Below are 20406 nucleotides of genomic sequence, written 5' to 3'. Positions count from 1 at the left end.
AAAAAATTAACAGACCTTTTTCCAACTGGATAGAATCATTAAAAATAAACAAAATCATAATGAAAATTAGATGAATATTTAAAAATGTCAAATCCTTATATAGCAAAAGTCTTTTTACGCATTCATGAATTGGAAAAGAAACTAAAAGAATGATAAATGTGGCTATATATAAATTAAAATTTTTGTTGCACACAAACCAAAAATAAATGATATAAAAAGATAAAAACCAGAAAAAGATATTTGCAAAACTTTTTTAAAAAGGCTTCTAGAAGCTTAGTATTATAACACAAAAAACTTTTGAAAATAAATAAAATAACACCCTAATAGAAAAATAGACAAATGAGAATAAATAATTCACAAAAGAAGAAATAAAAATGGCCAATAATATATAAAAGTATTCTTACTAGTAACCAAAGAGATGCAAATTTGACAAAGATTAATTTATTACCTAGTAAGTTACTGTCATTGGGACGGAAGCTCTCGCAGATGGTTGTTAGAGGCATAAATTAGTGCAACTTTTCTGGAAAGCAATTTAGGTGACACATATCAAATCTCTAAAAAAATTTTTATTTTTTGACCCAGTGATTTCATGTTTAAAAATCCATTTTAAGAAAATGATAAAACAGCTGTATCAATAGACTTTAAAATGTTCAAACTTTTGGATCTGATCATTTACTCTGGGATTCAATCATGTGGCCAACTTGAAAATATAGTCAAAATTGTATGTGAAATTTTGTTTATTCATTGATGTTTTATCTGTAGTACTGACAAATTGGAAGGGAAACTAAATTAAATAAATTAGGCTAAATTCATATTATAGTATCAAAAGGTATAAAATTATTAAAACCACATTTTGAAAAACTATTAAGTAATATATTAAATTTTTAAATAGAATAAATAGACTAATCTTCTTAAAAGCAAGAAACAAAACTATATGTGCAATGTTATGTCGATACATAGAAAGAGAAGGAAATGCTTCAACATGTTGACAGTAGTTCATTTCTAACGTGAGACATGTTTTTTTCTTTTTTATACCTTTGGTTGTTTGCCAAATTTTCTATAATGTTCATGTATTGTTTATATATTCAAATACATAATTAAACAATAAAATGTGGGGGAAAAGCATTCAATTTATAATAGCAACAAAACTCCACATAATATAAAGAAAAATTTTAAATACTTATGAACATACAAGAACTATACAAAATCATTTGAAATAAACTAATTAGAAAAAAACAAACAAACAGGAAATGTCAGTAAATCTTTTGGGGGAAACAAATGAGGGCTCCTGATTTTCTAGGAGTGAGGGGAATAGATAGGAGGGACCCGAAGACTTTGGTCCATATTAATGCTAACAGCAGCCATAAACCAGACTTAGCTTTTCTACTACATAAAAATAAATTCTGATACCATGTTGGGAGCCCCTCAGATACTTTCTGGCAAGTAGAAACGACTCTGATGAAAATTTAATAATTTTTCTATATTAGAGGATGCATTTGTTTCTTGGCTCATGAGAGGAAATCATAGAAAGGCAATCTGTCAGAAACTGAACATAGAATTTGTCCCTTTGAAATGATTACATCACCTAAGCATTTAACCTTCATATATTTTCAGATGTTCAGCAGATATTGTTGGTAAAAATGTAGTGAATAAGTGTCAGGGGGGCAGCTGTGTCACCAAACCATGCAGACCCAACAAATTAACAGGACTGTATGAAACAGAATGCGAATTCTTACCCCAAAGCCAGCAGACTGAGAAGGCTTCCATAATGTTTGCACAGAGTATTAATTCTGTAAGTACTTTGTTATTTTTTTTTCCTAGACTCATGAATTTAGTGATGTTCTTACCCCAGGTGCTCCAAGGGAGAATCAAATTTTAGAGAAACCATCAGTGAGCAGTAGATTGTCTGTGAGACAAGGTGGGACTATAAAATCAGGGACAAAATTCTATCTTCTTCCTCTTCCCCTCCTCACGTCCATTCTTTCTTCTCCAACATCTTCCTCCTGCTACTTTTTAGTTTAAATGCTTAGAACGACTTCAAATACCCTTAAAGGCATACAGGCACACAAATTCTTACTTAAATAACTTGACTAATTATCCATATTAATGCTAAATATGTAGAACAGTAAATTTGCACAGAATAGGGCTAAATACATCAATTAACTGATTTTAGTGGGGAGTCCCTCTTGTCTTTCAGTTTCTTAGATAAAATTATGTATTTCTTTTAGAATGGAAGGTGAAACAACTTTCAAGAGTTTGTCCATAATAATTTGGCATAAATTTTTAAAATACGATGCACCATGCTTCACCAGGCCCGTCCTTCAATTTGGCTTTGCAGTCCATTCTCGGACCTATTCAGAAACTTCCATAAGGCATCCCAGATTATATATTTTTAATTAGCCACAGAGTTAAATTTGATGCATAGCCAGGTTTGGGAACCTCTGCCTGGGGTTTACGTAAAAGTTTTTCAGATTCTTTTCTTAAAAAGTAGTCACAACTGATAATGGAAACACTACCAAAAAGATGACCTAAAAATGCAAATAAAGAGAAAAATAAGTGTTAAACAGGTAGTGATTACTTTCTAAATTACTAGAATTCCATATATTTAAAATTTTTAATTGAATGATAATACTGTAGAGTCACTGAGAGGAGGAACTAGGTTATTCCTCCTGTGTATACTGTGTCTTTTTCTAATCCTTCCAAATGTTAGGTATATAAACACTAGTAAATGTTGTAGATATAAGACATAAGAAAGGGATAGGAACCAGCATTTATTTGCTGTGTTAGTATTGACCCTATTGCATATATGTAATTCTTACATAATATTAATAACTGTCACCATGGTGCAGATGAAAAAACCTGAAGTGCAAAGAGGTTAGGGTTACTCAAAAAACAGCAAACTTACATTGAGCTTTTATTATGTGTCAGACACTGGGATAAATTTTAAGGAAGCAAAATCTAATAAGACAGATTTCTGCCATAGGTGGGCTTACAGTTCAACAGTGCATCACAATGTCAAAGGGACCTTATTAAAGTTTCTACAGGGTACTGTGAAGCCACAAATAGTCGAGTGGGAATTCTTTGGGAGAAGAGTAGAAAATGAGAAAATATTTTGGAAGTGATATTTTGTCTGAAACATGAAGGTAGAGTTTACAATGCAGAAGACAGGGGAGGAAAGACTTCTTGATCAAGTGGGTATCATGAGCAAAGGCACAGAGATATAAAAGCCTGGCAAGTTTGGGAACTTATATGCTATAGTGGGGAAAATCAAAGACTTGTACAGGCAGAATGAGGATGGAGAGTGGAGCGAAAATCCAAATCATGGAGATCACTGTTTGCTGAGTGAAGGAGTCTGGACTGTAGTGAGTGAGCAATCAAGAGCCACCAAATGGTCTTAAATAGAGGAGTAAGAGGGAAGACTCCTCAGGCAGCTGTGAAGGGGACCAACTGGAGGGGAAGCAACATGGAAAAGTCAGATAAGAAACTGCAATTGTTTGAGGGAGGGATCATGAGGGCTTGGATGATGGAGATTCCATTGGAGATAGAGAAAAGCTAATGAACTGAAGAGATAGTGAAATGTATTGATCCCAGTAGGGGGAAGAAGATGGGAAAACTCCCCGTTTCCTGATTTGGGTGACTGGGTGTGTAGTGGTGACATAAAGTTAGGAAATACATGAGGAAGAAGAGCAGATTAGATAAAGGTGATGAAGTCACTGATGGACGCATGGAGTTTGAGGAACCTGTGGGACATCCAGGTGGATTTTGGAGAGAGCTGGAATGTTGGTTGTTGGAAGGTTGGAATGCATTGTGTCGGTAAGTGAGTGGGAAGTAAAGAAGTAGGGTTTGTTGATTCAAGGATGGAGAGATAAGGTGGTACCAGGAGAGGAAGGCTAAGGAGTCTTGAAGAGAGTGATGACGGCTTGATATGGCAAATTCGGGGAGTAGGAAAAAAGGTACCTAGAGCAGGTAAACGGATTGCTGAGGAGCACTAAGAGTGCTCTAATGAGACTGAAGACATGGTTTCAGATAGGAACTCTGAGTTATGACACTGATTTTCCCCAGCAGTGTTCTGCAGTGATTGTGGGATTGAGCCAAGGTTATGGATTAGCAGAGCAAACTAGGGAGAAGGGCAGGGGATTAAAATATTTTAAACATGGGATTTAAAATATTGGAACCAAATTATTAGAGATTTTACCAAGTAGTTTACCTTTATCATATCATTTTATTGACAATTTCAGGTGGTTGAATTCTGTACAGAACAAAACCACAATAAAGAAGCCCCAAATCTGCAAAACGAAAGATGCAATCTCAGAAGCACGTGGGAAGTGATCCAAGATTCTGAGGACTTTAAGAAAACCACTCCTATGACAACACAGCCACCCAACCCCACCTTCTCATTACTGCAGATTGGACAAAGGATTGTGTGTTTAGTCCTTGATAAGTCTGGAAGCATGTCGGTATGTTCAATGAGCCTTGGTCTTCTGGATGCTGGTCATTTTTTTTTTTAGAGATATGCATATGATATAATCTGGACCATGACTTGAAACTGGTTGGGAATAAACACAACCTGAGGGTCAGAACAGTGATAACAATATCGTTGCCTTCAGAAACACCCACCTCAACTTTATTCAACAAAGATTCTGAATCAACTGTCTCATTTGCCAAATTAAATTAATTTCCAATTTATGAGCAAAATTCTGATGAATTATATAAACTTAACTTTTTATTATATAACTTATTATATAACTTAATAATTATATAACTTAACTTTTTATGTTTCACTAAAAATATATAAGTCTATAGGTCCATAGTCCTACAAAGGACTTATCTAGAACTATTACGAAAGCATTAAACTTTAATGATTGTGTAATCGAGTATAATCTTTTTTTTTTTTTTTTTTTAGTAGAGAGGGGGTCTCACTCTTGCTCAGGCTGGTCTTGAACTACTGAGCTCAAGCAATCTTTCTGCCTCAGGGCCTCCCAGAGTGCTAGGATTACAGGCGTGAGCCACCGCGCCCGGCCTTGGTTTTATCTTTTGATATTTATACAAAGGCCCTAAAATCTGACCCAAAGATGCTGCTAAATATAAATAAGTAATTTTCCCCCATAGAAGGATATGTCTCAAAAAAGCTTGTTGTCATTTACTTTACATCGAGGCAGCCACTTCCAAATTCCCTCCAGCCTGTTATTTGTTATCTGTTCTTTGTCCATCTAAACCCAACTTGACTGCTTTTCTTCTGCTTCTCCATTTAGACTGGTGACCGCCTTAATCGACTGAATCAAGCTGGCAAACTTTTCCTGCTGCAGACGGTCGAGCAGGGGTCCTGGGTTGGGATGGTAACATTTGACAGTGCTGCCCATGTACAAAGTGAACTCATACAGATAAATGGTGGCACTGACAGAGACAAGCTCATCAAAAGCTTACCCACAGCGGCTACAGGAGGGACGTCCATCTGCTCTGGGCTTCAATCAGCATTTACTGTGAGACATGTTCTTCTGTTGTAGTTTACCAGTGTTTGAAATTTATGTTTCCTAAGAAATTTCCATTTCCAGTGTTTCCATACATGTCTAGTGTCTAACTGAATTATATAACCAAGGGCAGAGCAATGGTCCAAGTGATGCAAAGACACAAGCCTCCAAATCTATTATTAACTAATTCATTCACGTTTTTGTGCTTTTCTGCATCTGTGCATTCATGCTTTTCTGCATTCAAAATATTCATGGTGTGCCTTCTACATGCCAGGCACTGTGCTAAGCACTAAGAATATCATAAAGGCCAAACAGGCACCACACCTGTCATGGAGCTTATAATCTTACTGGGGGAGACACAGTAACTACATAATACACAAACAAGTGTATATTCACGAATTGTCATGAGTGCTGTGAAGGAATGGTACACAAGGATAGAAGAGGGTATCTTCTATGAGAATAAAAAGACCTGTGAGTATGGCTAAGCTTTGAGGCAGCTGAGCACTCCAAACTTCTGGGTGTACTGAACCTCCTTTTGGGAAGTCAAATGGTCTATTTACAGAAGCAGGAGGACTCAGGAATTGTAACTATGAGTGTATTGGAGTCATATCTAACGATCTTATCTGACCATCCAATCACATCATCCCTCCACTTGGGGAGATATCATGTCTCCCCATTTTCAACAAATGGGGAGCAAGTAAAAATTCCTCTATCTAATATTTAAGGTCTATCATGATACAGCCCCTACCTACCATTCCGGGCTTAAGCACCAAGGACTCTCTTCCAGGTATCTTGTATTTAAGCAAATTGTATCATCTGTCCTCCGAGCTTCCGTACCTTTGCCAGACTAGCTCCTCACAGAGAGCACTTTCTCCTCCCTTCTTTGCACCTCAAATCACATTCATTCTTCAAAGACTCATCACAGACATCACCTACTTCTTGACATCTTTCCTGATTCTTTCAACTATATAAAATCTCTTTCCAAAACTTATGACTCTTTAAAAACAAAACTATCTCTTATGACTTCTAAGCTCTTCTGTCTTAGATTCTAATCATGTGTTTCAATTGAGCAAAACTTCTTTTGGGATAGGACTTGTCTTTTTACCTCCCAGGCTGCTAGCACAATATCATTTATATAGGAGATTCTTAGTAAATAAAATTGAATCAAGTTAATTGATTGCACTAATAACACCTGGTGTTTAGTTGCTCCAAATATAGAATGCAAAATTCTATATTTATTTAGAGGCTATTTAGCTACATTAAACAAAGAACAGGAGATTGAATGGGGCTGGCTGGCCTAAGATCTCAGAACCTCTCAATGCCTTGGGCGGGTCTGCCCTCAGCCTGCTTTTTGAGCACAACACACGTCAATGAGGCTGTTCCAGCTTCCAAAGTGGCAGCAGGAACACATAGCTTCCTGCTCACATTCTTTGACCTGACACTGGACTGATCTATTTCCTTAAATACTGTCTGTCCCTCTAGCCCTTTTATTCCACTTTAAATGTCAGTTTCCTAAAAATGGCTTCTTTTGTGTATAGCTGCAAAACCCTTCTCCAGACACCTGCATGCATCTGGGTTTTATTGCTTCTGCCACCCACCCAAGCTTTGATTAAAGCAGCAAATGAGGAAGAAAAATTAACAATGAAATCACTGATGTGCTGTACCAAACTCCTGCTATGCAAAACTCTAGGGGAGATGACTAATGCTAGATGATGTGGTGGTAGAGAACTTCTGGTTTGGCATTTTCCATTCAGATGGGTGAGGGGTACAATTGGAATTTAGAATGGCCCTCTTCCCCAGTGGAGCCTGGGTGTGGGGTGGGAGGAACGTGTGTGACTTCAGGGTGTTGAGGCAAAGGGCCTTGGATCCTACACTGTCCTCAAGATCCCTGCTGGTCTCTGCTGCAGGACTCAGGTCAGGTCTGATCTGGGCTCCTTGCAGTGCTGTCTGCTGTGGCCACAGAGGTTTGGTTTGTTCTCTTGGCTTGGTCGGGGTCCAGTGGTCCTCCCCAACTGACTCAGTCCCACCCTGGCTCTCACTGTTGCAGCAGAGCCCTGAGCAGCCCCATGTCCTCCGGCCAGGTCAACTTCCCTCAGCCTCTGTGGCAGGATTACCTGTTCTCTGACCTTCCAGCTCTCAATCCAGCTGCCTTCTGTCTCCCCTGTGGGATACGTGGGTACTTCTGCCTGTTTTGCACGACACACAGCAGTTATGGGGAGTGACACAAGGGAATCCAAATTGGGCCTCTCTAGCCCTGTAGCTTTGTCAGACCACGACCACAACCACAGCTGACAGGCTCCTGGGCTCTGGGCTCCTTGACACAGGAACAGCAGTGGTCACGGTTGCTCTTCCCATGTCGTTAATGATTGCCTTTGTGGCAGCCTCCCTTCAGAGCTCAAACAGGGAGGGCAGCAGAAGCCTCTTCTGCCCCCAGCTCTCCTTTCAATCTACTTAAGATTCCTTCCCTCTCTGCAATTCTGGTCCAGAGAGGGAAGGTTACTTGGGCTTGATTGCTTATCTTCTCTACTTCTGGATCGCTCCTTCCACCCTTTTTAGGGGAAGAGTGAACTTTTACTTTCTCTTCTTAAATAGATAACACTATTCTTTTATCTAATTTCCCTTCCATCATAATCTAATTCAACATTGGCCGAAGGAGTATTCTCTCTACACCATGTAAAACATATATATAAACTGAGTCTACCAGGAATAGTTGAGACATAGGTGTCACAGGACAACTAGGAAGTGGGGATTAATAGGAACAAAATGTTTCCCTTTAATCAGAAGGGATATTAAAAATTTTAACAATACGTGTGACCTGGGTAATGGCTGATCAGAACCAATGCCAGCCATAAACAGCTGGTACTGTCAGACTGGTAAAGATCATACAAGCTAAAATCTGCCCTGGGTCTAATATCCCCCAAATGCAATCCCCATTAAGTAAGGATGGTTTCTGAAGGCATCTTGGAACCTCTGAAAGCCTGTCAAGGAGGTGTCATGTGAAGTAACTGGAAAAACCTTCTTTGCTGCTTCCCCAGTGCTATCTATACCTAGAGCTGCCCTGCGTGCTACAACGTCCCTCTCTGGAGCAGGCTAGCCAAGGGAAAAGATGATTGTCAAGTTCCATGGATGTTGCTGGGTTAAGATTGTATCATTTCAAGACAGATATTTGACCATCCCCAGGCACTGTAATTTATTGCATCTAGAATTTCTCTTCTCCTTCCCTGTAAATAAAGTTTTCACACAAACACCTTGGCCACACTGAGTCTGATAATTCATGCTCTGAATTACATCCTTAGGTGATTAGGAAGAAATTCTCAACAGATGGATCTGAAATTGTGCTGCTGACTGATGGGGAGGACAAAACCATAAGCAGTTGCTTTAATGAGGTGAAACAAAGTGGAGCCATTATCCACACGGTCGCCCTGGGGCCCTCTGCTGCTCAAGAACTAGAGGAGCTGTCCAAAATGACAGGTGAGGGATGATCTGCTGAGACCCAGTGCACTGTCCCTCCCCGTGAACCTAGGAGTGGGGGAAAGGTGGGATGGGGAGAGATGGGGGTAATCTTATTAGCCAACTAGCTGCCCTTACTCTCAAATGGCCATTAGAACTGACTGCACCCATTTGTTTTAAGGCTTTGGAGCTAGTACCAGAGCAGTCTGGAGAAGATGGAACTAGCACAGCACCTTAGTGAGGACTCTGGGTCCTCTTCGCAGGCACCTTATAAAGACTATTCACCTAATAAACTAACTAGAAACCACTCATTTCTAGTTGGCAGCTGGCCAAGAGAACCAGGGGAGACAGACAAGCCACTAAGTACATAATATCATGATACAAATGCTATGTTAGCAACAGAAAGGACAACAAGGCACAAAGAAGGATGCCTTTAACTTTACCTGGGGAAGAAGTGTCCAAGGAGGAAGGAAGGAGTAGCATGCAGGGCAAAGGGCCTGGTGAACAATGAAGAAGGTCATTCCTAAAATAGAACACAATGCAGTTTCTCCATAAAACATTAATGTATTATAGGTCTATTTCCCATACACAAACAGATGGTTAAAATAGATCCCATATTTCCCTGGCTTCTTTAGCAGAGTGGGTGACCATAATTTTTTCTTTTTTCTTTTTTTTTTTTTTTTTACTTAGGGGCAATGTTATGGGTATCAGTTATTTATATTGGGTTGCCCTCTCATGTAGCTAAAATGACAGGACTGTTTGATCCTAATACTACCTATCCTAGGCTGGGTTTCCTAGGAGCAGAGCCTGAGACAGGGATTTGGATGCCTGTGATTTATGGAGGGAAAGCTCTCAGGAGAAAAGGAAGGAGGCAAAAACAGGACAAGAGAAGAAGCTAAGCACACAAGTGGACCTAGTAAGAGTCTAGCTGAGTCCATAGGGGAGTCTGGAGTGGGATATGCATCACAGACTTGGTCCCACCTTGAAGCAGGAGGGCTGGCCTTTTATACCGTCAATCATTGGCTGTGGACCGTCAGGACAAGGCAGAGGTGAGGGGCATGTTATTTCTCTAGGTAGGGTGGCCCTTTTTGGTAAGATCATTCTCTGGAAAAGGAGGCAGCTATAAGCCATTAGCAGCCAATATTTACAGCAGCTCGGGAGAGATGTACTCACAGGGGCTGTGGATGGGGCATTGACTACATTATTGAAATCTTTCCTTAACTTTGGATGGCATTTTAATAGTTTAAAAGTGCTTTCATGCCAACTATCCTAGTTATAATTATTCTAATAGCCCAAGACTGTCAGGCCTGGTGTATAATCTTATTTTTACTACATATTATACCATTCCATAACTGTCCCTTTGTCCGCTGTTATTTCTTGCTGCTGTCATGTATGCATCCTTCCTGATTTAGAAGAAAACTCTAAAGCCAAGTTTATTAGAATTATGTTTCAAATAAGAGTAAATCAATAGACTTGTCATAAGGCTTAATAGACTCATATAAAAGTGCATGACCTTTAAAATGTAGATTTTATGGTATCAGTTATGTCTTGTCAGAAATTCATGGCTGCTTAGCAGATAGTTGAAGTAGCCAGATGACTGAGACGTTGCTGAAGCTATTATTTACTAGGATTAGAAAATTATTATCAACTTCTGAGTTGATTCTATTCGATGTTGATCTATTTATCCTTTAATAACTCAATGGGGCTACATGCAGTAGCTCACACCTGTAATCCCAGCACTTTGGGAGGCTGAGGCAGGAGGATCTTTTGAGGCTAGGAGTTCAAGGTTGCTGTGAGCTGTGATTGTGCTACTGCACTCCAGCCTGAGTGACAGAGCGAGACCTTGTCTCTAAAATATTAATAATAATAATAATACAATAGAATATTTATTTTGTGTATTCTCTTATTTTAACAACAGCAAAAATGTTGCAAATACTTGCTTTCTGTGAAATAATTTCTGATAATGTAATTTCATTTTAGGAGGTTTACAGACATATGCTTCAGATCAAGTTCAGAACAATGGCCTCATTGATGCTTTCGGGGCCCTTGCATCAGGAAACGGAGCTCCCTCTCAGCGCTCCATCCAGGTTGGAGTTCTTATTCTTTGGTGTTTCATGTTTATACATAATCATAGCCAAGATGGAGACTCTAATGGTTAAAAGTTTTAAGTTTTACATTCTTCTAATAGTGAATTAAAATAGAAGGTTCAGCTTGATATTAAATATTATTTCTAAAATGCAACATTCCTCATTTAAATGAGGCAATTAGTGTTTGCATGTTTGGAAACAATACTAAGTGATTTCCTTATAGAAACCAGCAACGTAAATTACAATGGGTCCAAGAATTCTTTTTTAACATCTGTTAAGAAGCAACCATAGCAATATAATTGGCTCAGAATTTTCTTCAGAGTAGATCATCTCAATTACAAATTTTCTGGAACAAGTGTTCAGGGATTACTTGCTCTATTTTTCCATTATCTCAAATCCCTGATATTTGCCAAGATTTTCATATAATGGATAGGAAGTGCTTTGTACTGTGAAAAGCTGGTGGTGTCAGTCCAGATCCTTTGATCTTGGTCCTGGGGTGTCATTAACTCTGTGACTATGGGCAAAAAACTTCACCTCTTAGTTTCTCCACCAGGAATGAACTAGAAAACCTCCATGGGCCCATTTGGAGAAAACCAAATTGCCTTTCAAAAGACTGGGGACTATTAAAAAAAACAAAAGACAAATGTATTTTAAAATGCTCTTTTCTAGTAGTTGCAGAAATTACATGAAATTTTAAACTAGAATAAATAAACAATCGGCATTCACATCAGTATGAATTATAACTTTTATTATGACAGTTTGGATAAAGGTAAAATAATACTGTAAATGTCAAAACCCTAACAATGACAGATTTCAAAAAAATAGCTTTATGGTCTACCAATGTAGCATTTATTCAATCAGAGAAAACAGCAGTTCTGTTATCCATCTGGGTTATCCTAGTTCAGATTCAGAAAATTAAATTCAAGGACCTGGTTTGGAAAAGAGAGGAATGTGTCTCAGAAAAGTAATTAAACTGGTAAAAGGACAAGTTCACAGTCAGGCAATTTCTGCTCATTATTTTTATATTTAAGAATCTAACGGGGAGAGAGATGGAGAAATGAACAGGATTCATTTACCAACCTGCCACAAGAACCAAATCTAATAGCCCTTCGCTTTCTCCACACCCAAGATCATAATTTACCAGTGAAACTAGAAAATCTGGCTCATGATCAGACCACTCTTTCTTCTCATAGGTACCAACTTAGAGACAATTGATAACTATCTAGGAGATAATCCTCAAACTCACGTTTTCCACAAAAGCCTTGTTAATCCTTCCCCACCTCAGTCTCAGCTTGGCAGCTCCTTCATTCTACTCCAAACAACACACCAGCCTTGCTATTGGCTTATTTCATTTATCTACACAGGGACTGCAATGATACTTGACCTAGCAATTAGGTCATTCAAACAATCCATATGTGGGTGAAACTAATCGCAATCAGTCCCCTTAAGAGTGTATAGTCTGGTAAATGAGAGTAGCTGTGTACACCAAAAAGTATAAGGTGAAGCACAATGTGATGAACATCAAAGGACTAACAGAAATGAAATCCTACAAGAGTTCATGAGAGGGAGAGATTATTTACAACTGATGAGGGAGATGAACATCAGAGAAAGCTTTATGGAGAAATTGATATTTGAACTGAGTTTTGAAGGATGAGTAAGGCTTAGATAAATGGAGAAGACTGAGGCGGGGAAGGATTAACAAAGCTTAGATAAATAGGGGAAATAAATGTAAAGACTTCCAGGAAAAGCAGAGAGTATTATAAAGTCAGGAATTCAGAGGGATAGTTTGGGGAAGTGGTCTTATTTGGGTGGAGGAAGGGAAATTGTGGAAGCTCAGGCTGGAAAGATAATTTGGAACTGGACCATAATGGGTCCTAAACACCAAATCAAGGATGCAGGCATCATAGAAAGCTTTTTAATGGGGCACTTGATGAGAGTCAGGGGCAGAATGGAAAAGTCCATGTGTTGGGAGCTGTGTTCTCCAGAAAGTAAAGAGTTGTTTTTCTTCACAGCTTGAGAGTAAGGGATCGACCCTTAAGAACAGTCAGTGGATGAACGGCACAGTGATTGTGGACAGCACAGTGGGAAATGACACTTTGTTTCTTGTCACCTGGACAACACAAGCTCCCCAAATCCTTCTCTGGGATCCCAGTGGAAAGAAACAAGATGGCTTTTTAGTAGATACCAAAACCAAAATGTCCTACCTGCAAATCCCAGGCACTGCCAAGGTATGAAGTCAGCTTTTTTTCCTTCTCACAATTTGATAATAAATAAAGTTTTTACAAAGTAATTATAGCTTTTAAAATGTTGGTGGTTGCTAAAAGGAGAGTCAGTATTGAATCAAAGAGAGAACAAGGAAAAATCTCCATCCAATCAAAATGACAGCAAGTCAAGAGAAAGGAAATAGGTGATATTTTGTCCAGGTACTAAAGGGAGAACCTTCCAACTACGTCACAGTCAAGATGCAAAATGATCCTTGAAGCTTTAGGATCATGAAAACTATTTCCTCTACCTCAGGAGTCCATCTCTTGAAAAACCAAGGCTTTTTAGAAAGAACATATCTACTTACTGCAATGTAAGTAACCTTATTAGAATGAATTGTGTAAATGATTTACCTAAATCTACCATGAGGAGAAGTCATAATTTTTATTAAATTATCATATAATATTTTTCTCTCTGTAGTCACATATAACAATTCAATTCAGTTCAATACATATTGAGTAGTTACCCTGTGCTATGTTGTTTATAACAGAGATCCAATATGATCTCAGATTTCAAAAAGAAAGACAACAATTCAAGAAGACAAGATATACACATAAAACTATACACATACACACACACATATACTTACATACATAGTGGTGAAAGAAGTAGGCCTCATCCTTAACATAGTCAAATGTTAAAATTTCTTGAAGATAAGGACACAGCTTTCAGAAATCATTTTCCCCCTGAGTAGGATTTTCTTGACAATGGGAACCACATAGTTAGTCCAAACACACTGAAGCTCTCCTTGGCTGACAGAGTATCAAAAATGCCCAAATCTTCTTATATGTGCTTGTAACATGCTTGTATCAGATAAGCTTTTCCTATATGTGACATTGAACTCAGGTCTGTGTCACCTAATATTATCAATTGGAAATGTCTCCACTTGTTTTGATCAGGTTGGTACTTGGAAATACAGTCTGCAAGCAAGCTCACAAACCCTGACTCTGACTGTCACCTCCCGTGCCTCAAGTGCCACCCTGCCTCCAATTACAGTGACCTCCAAAATTAACAAGGACACAGGCAAATTCCCCAGCCCCATGATAGTTTATGCAACTATTCGCCAAGGAACCTCACCAATTGTCAGGGCCAGTGTCACAGCCCTGATCGAATCTGCGGATGGAAATACAGTTACCTTGGAATTACTGGACAATGGAGCAGGTAGTCATCCAAGAAATTGGAACATATATCTTTCTTTCTCTAAGAAGCAAACAGAGAACAGCAAAAGGGCATGGTCTGGTGAGGGCAGTTAGAAGCAGGGAACCCAGCACTGGGGGCCTGGTTGGGAGTATTCTCCATTTCCTCACAATTCATATATTTCAAAATGTTGGTAAAGAAGGCTTCTGCAAAGCTCAAAATGCATTAGCGGCTCAACCTCAATAGACACAGAGCCTCTAGGAGATTGTCAGAAGATATTCCATACCCCCCAAAAAGAGAAGGAGGAAAATTAATAGCTATTTTGTGTTAGGTGGTTATATATACTTACATATACGTATATATATATATATACACAAATACATATATACAAAGATATATGTATATATATTTGTTTTTATCTTCACCACACACTTTCAAGATATTATTATCCCTACATTACAGGTGAAGAAACTGAGGCTTTCACATTAAGAAAGCAGCAGAGATGGATTTGAGTACAATTTTATATGATTTCTATATCTATACAGGCTTTATATTAACTTGCCTCTGAAGTAAAAGTATGTCCATTATTCTTGTATTTAAGAAGTCTATCAGGAGAGAGAAAAGAGACTCCACATTTCTTTTTAGAAAGAACATGTCTGTGATGCAAGTAATCTTATTAGAATGAATTCTATAAATGAATTTTCTACCTAAATCTACCCTGAGAAGTCATAACTTTTATTAAATAATCATATATTTTTTCCTCCTTGGTCACATACAACAATTCAATTCAGTTCAATAGATACATATTAAGTAGTTACCTTGTGCTATGTTGGGTGTAACAAAAAACCCAACATGATCTCAGATTTCAAAAAGAAAGACAATTCAAAAAGACAAGATGTACACATAAAACTACACACACACACACACACACACACACACACGTACACACACACAGTGGTAAAAGAATAAATAGGCCTTATTCTTAACATACTCAAATCTTAAGATCTCTTAAAGATATTGGTGGATTTCTCTTTCCTTTGAAAATTTTTAACCCACATATGAGTTGGAAGTATACAAATGCCCAGTTACCTTTAGGATATTCATTAATTCCTGCATTTCCTTATCAAGGTGCTGATGCTACTAAGAATGATGGTATCTACTCAAGGTATTTTACAGCTTATGATACAAATGGTAGATACAGTGTAAAAGTGTGGGCTCTGGGAGGAATTGACACAGCCAGACGGAGAGTGATATCCCCGCAGAGTGGAGCCATGTACATACCTGGCTGGATTGAGAATGGTAAGTAACCTGTAATAACACACCTGGGTTGAGTAAAAGGCTTGTGATCAAGAGGAAACCATTAAGCCTGTGGGGCAGAATGGTGCATGATTAAATCAGAGTTTCTCAATCATGGTATTATTAACATTTTAAGCCAGACAATCCTTTGTTGTGGAGGACTACCCTCTGCAATGGTGGGACGTTTAGTAGCATCACTGTCCTCTACTCACTGATGTCAATAGCAGCCCCCCGGTCATGACAATCAAAAATGTCTCTATACATCATCCACTGTCCCCTAGGTGGGCAAAATAGCTCCCAGTTGAAAACCACTAGATAGAACACAGCTTTTGACTACCTCAGTTCAAAGCCCAGTCCTCTACCAAATAATGTATTTTGGGTAATCTCTTTGTGTTTCACTTTCCTGAATTTGTAAAATAAGGATAGTAATAGTAACTACCTCATAGGATGGTCATGAGGAATAAACAAGTAAATACATCTAATAAGCTGTTGCTGATAAACAGTGTGCAATAAATGTTTTATTATTCTTTTTAAAACATTTTTTAATGAAGCTCTTTCCACTGAAGCATTTCTAATTCATTCTAATGAAGAATTTCCACTGAATAAAAAATAACAATGTAGGGCTTGTTATCTACATCAATATCACTGTTATAAGTCACTGTCTTTCTTTCCTCTTGTTTCCTCCTGCTCAGACCAGGGAGAATAGTAGATGAACCTAATTCTGGTCAGCACACTGAGCCCACATCCTTTATTTGGTAGAGTGCTGGGCTTTGAACTGAAGTAATTAAAAGCTGTGTTCTATCTAGTGGTTTTCAACTGCAAGCAGGTGGGAACATTATGTCCATGAAACAGTCCCACGCCACTCCTGGTTACAAATACTTGTCCTGGACTAGAGCAGGAATTGAGACCAAGTGTGAATCCTGATGGGTTCCAGCACTTGTTTTCTATCCCTCTCCACCCTGTTCTGGGCGGGACTTTTCCTGATGTTGGTGTGCAGTAAGGAGAAGAGCTCCTTCAAGAAGCTTCCCACTATCTTCTTTACTTGAGTGAGTGCTTAGTGAAGGGAGGGTTCTGAGACACGTACTGTCCCCTCATGCAAAGGTGACCATAGGAAAAAAATGCTTTAAGAGACACTATTATTGCTTTTTGAGTTCGGGGAAGAAGGCCGGAGGGGATTGGTTTAGTAGCTATGTGTACCTTTATCACAGTGCTTTACTTACAGTAGTACACTTCATTCTCCTAAATATCCCTTTTTACAGATGGAGAAACAGAGGCTAGAGAGGTTATTGGTCCATATAACTAATAGTGATATTGCCTGGCTTAGCACTAAAAAACCGTGTTCTTCCCTCTATCACTTGATGAGCCGTAATACCAAGAGAGTCTCTATTGGGGAATTCAATACTAACCCTGAACCTTCCAAAGCACCTATGTCATCCTTGCCCAAGACCAGATTAATGGCCATGAAGATTAATCTGTCTTTACAGAGAAATTGTGTGGGTTACAGATGTAGAGTTTATGAGAAAGCAAATTCTAAGTAATGCCAAGTTAGGGTATTATGGAGTGAATATTTTTACTAAAAAGAGAGTCTGAGAACCCCACAGATTGAGCAAGCCAGAGTATTTTTTGAATTCCAGGATTACTTTTATACAAACTTTCAACAAGAACATGAAGGAAAATGAGATTGCTACAAGAACTAGGTTCTCATACATATATTGAGAAAATCCGTTTTTCAAAAGCATAAAATTTTGGAACCCCTGACATAAAACAATTTCATGAAAAACTGAAATCTAATTTTAAAAAAACACAAATAAGGAGAAAGTGAAAGAAATATGCATAGAATAACAATCGAGGCAATCCTTGAAAGTACACATGATTAATTACCAAATACATAGGAAAGATAATGGAACCCACAGTATAGCAAGGATTTCTTAAGGCAGTCTGAGTTTAAAACGGAGGTGGTATTTAAATGGACCTTATGGAATGTTATGATCAGGATAGGCAAAAAGATAGGAAAAGAAACAATTCCAGACAAGTATTAGGAACAAATATTAGGAAAATAAATTCCAAAAGATTATTCCACTAAATATCCGGGAAATATCTGTGAGATAAAGAATAGTGATTCTCTCTTAGCTTTTTTCCCTCTGATGCAACCTGATTTGGAGTCTTGTCACTAAATATTTAAAATGAATTTTGTGTGTGGGAGGAAAGAAGGGGAAGGGGAGAGTAGGAAGAGGGTCATTCGACAAAAAAACAGAGGGAGGAAGTGACCTTTGGTGATGTTGCTTACCATATTTTGAATAATTATTTAATGCAGGTGAAATAAAATGGAATCCACCAAGACCTGAAATTAATAAGAATGATCCTCAAGACAAACAAGTATGTTTTAGCAGAACAACCTCAGGAGGTTCATTTGTGGCCTCTGATGTCCCAAAGGCCCCCATACCTGATCTCTTCCCACCTTGCCAAATCACCGACCTGAAGGCGAAAATCCAGGGGGGCAATCTCATTAACCTGACTTGGACAGCTCCTGGAGATGATTATGATCACGGGACAGGTAAGCTGACCGTGGTGTGGACCCTGTAAAGGAGTTCACCAGCCAAGCAGAGGATGGGCAGGCAGGCGTGTTATGGTGTGTGAGGGGGCGGAAGGCAGGAGGGATCTTGACCGTGCTCTGAAAGGAAAGGTAAAGATCGCTAAGTGAGAGAGACTTAAAATTTGAAAAACGGCCACTTTGAGAGTGAGAGGTTTCAGTCAGGAAAGGTAAACTTTACTTTTTTCTGAAATCTTGCCAAACTGTCCTTTAATAAACCTTATTTTCAGTAATGACTTCTGGGGAAGAACAGGGAATAGAGCATAGACACGTACGGAGCAGAGCTGTCTCTTGGAAGAAACCTCAGGTCCTACTTTCTCTCTCAAGGTGTGGCCTATGGGCTGCCGCATGGGCATCCCTTGAACCCTTGTTAGAAATAGAGAGCCCCAGGCCCCACCCCAGACCTACCGAACCAGAATCTGCGTTTTAAGATCCCTGGGTGATTTGCACCCACATTACAGTTTCGGAAGAACTGGTACAAAAATCCCTCTGTGAGGAATAAAATAATAAACAGTAGTTAAACAATCTCTCCCTTTAGCCAGGTGCTATGGCCAGAAATGCTGACCAAGGCTTCAAGTCATGCCCGATCCAGTTTTATATTTATCACTTTGTCAGAATATACAAACAGGAATGAAAAAGATACTAATCCTTTATAAATGTGGGCCATCGATTTCATTTATTCAGGAATTGTATGGGATAGTGATACAGTTTCTAGCAGACTTTTTAAACTTAAGGGTTTCTTTTTTAGCTCTTTAAGATTTGAGAATTACAAGTCACTTCCTTTTTTTCTTTTTTTAGCTCACAAGTATATCATTCGAATAAGTACAAGTATTCTTGATCTCAGGGACAAGTTCAATGATTCTCTTCAAGTGAATACTGATGATCTCATCCCTAAGGAGGCCAACTCTGAGGAAGTCTTTGTGTTTGAACCAGAAAACATCACTTTTGAAAATGGCACAGATCTCTTCATTGCTGTTCAGGCTGTTGATAAGGTTGATCTGAAATCAGAAATATCCAACATTGCACAAGTATCTTTGTTTATTCCTCCACAGCCTTCTCCAGAGACACCTCATCCCGATGACACTTCCGTTCCTTGTCCTAATATTAATATCAACAGCACCATTCCTGGCATTCATGTTTTAAAAATTATGTGGAAGTGGCTGGGAGAACTGCAAGTGTCAGTAGGCTTGGGCTGAGTTTTCATGAGATAAAGTAAACCATCTGTCCTTCTTTTGATCATAAAATTTTCTAAAATGTATTTCAGATTTCCTGTAGGGGGTAGTATAATGAAATAAAATGCTAAACCACTGGGTTGTTCAATCTTTTATTCTGAATGATTTTGAATACTAGAAAGAAGGGGCACTTGTATCAATAAATGGAGGTATGTTTTTATTCATTTCAAAGAGCTTTTCCAGTTAAAAAGGTCTTGCAATTGTAGCTAATCTAATAGAGTTGCTAAAAGCTGTTTGATTTCTTATGGTAAATGATACTAGAAATGGCCAAACCAAATTATTTCAATATAAAAGGCATGACTTGTTATATAGGAGCTTTGGACCAACATGACTGACATCTTTTCTCTAGATTTGAGCCAGGAGGATGCATTTAAGAAAGATATTGCATTGTAGAAAGAAATCACAGCATGATAAAAGGTCCCTAGGCACAGAAATGATGTTATGTGCATGAAATTTCAAGAATCATGACGCTTAAAGACACAGTGGTGGGAAATGAGGTGGGAAAGGTAGCTTCAGGCCAGGAGTGAAGGGAAAGTGATTGAGAAATAAACATTTATTGTGTACTTTGCACCAAGTGCTTTAATTATTTAATGTAATTCAGTTCATTCAACAAATGTTAATCAACTGCCTACTATATTACAGGCCTTTGCTAGGCCCTAAGGATACAAAGATGAGTAAGAGTTGTGGATCTTTTTCCTGTAGGCACTAAAGAGTATTTGAGGATTTATTTTTGAAATCAGGAGGCCAATATGCTCAGAGCTGTTCTTGAGAAGGGGGGATTTGAGGATCACGCGAAGGGCCGATTAAGGGTGAGAGAGGCTGGCAGCATGATAAATAAAAGGGGAAGGAGAAGAAAAGGAAAAGGGGATGCAAATATAGACCTA

At 38.6% G+C, this 20406-nt stretch overlaps 1 protein-coding gene across 1 annotated transcript in view; it reads left to right on the top strand.

Annotated features, from left to right (window-relative positions):
- Nucleotides 1–19534, top strand: part of LOC105823800 (calcium-activated chloride channel regulator 1) — a 29830-nt gene extending 10296 nt beyond the window's left edge. The window contains exons 6-15 of the mRNA XM_012661049.1: nucleotides 1615–1792; nucleotides 4239–4457; nucleotides 5253–5480; nucleotides 8765–8939; nucleotides 10899–11005; nucleotides 13018–13233; nucleotides 14167–14428; nucleotides 15533–15703; nucleotides 18015–18254; nucleotides 19089–19534. Of these exons, the coding sequence (XP_012516503.1) occupies nucleotides 1615–1792; nucleotides 4239–4457; nucleotides 5253–5480; nucleotides 8765–8939; nucleotides 10899–11005; nucleotides 13018–13233; nucleotides 14167–14428; nucleotides 15533–15703; nucleotides 18015–18254; nucleotides 19089–19486 (2194 nt within the window). The 3' untranslated portion in view covers nucleotides 19487–19534. The remainder of the gene's footprint in view (nucleotides 1–1614; nucleotides 1793–4238; nucleotides 4458–5252; nucleotides 5481–8764; nucleotides 8940–10898; nucleotides 11006–13017; nucleotides 13234–14166; nucleotides 14429–15532; nucleotides 15704–18014; nucleotides 18255–19088) is intronic.
- The last annotated feature ends 872 nt before the right edge of the window (nucleotides 19535–20406 follow it).

Source organism: Propithecus coquereli, unplaced genomic scaffold, assembly GCF_000956105.1.
Source record: "Propithecus coquereli isolate 6110/MARCELLA unplaced genomic scaffold, Pcoq_1.0 Scaffold7, whole genome shotgun sequence".
Lineage (NCBI taxonomy): Eukaryota > Metazoa > Chordata > Mammalia > Primates > Indriidae > Propithecus > Propithecus coquereli.
Note: the sequence above shows the minus strand (reverse complement) of the source record. Positions and strands in the feature narration are given on the sequence as shown.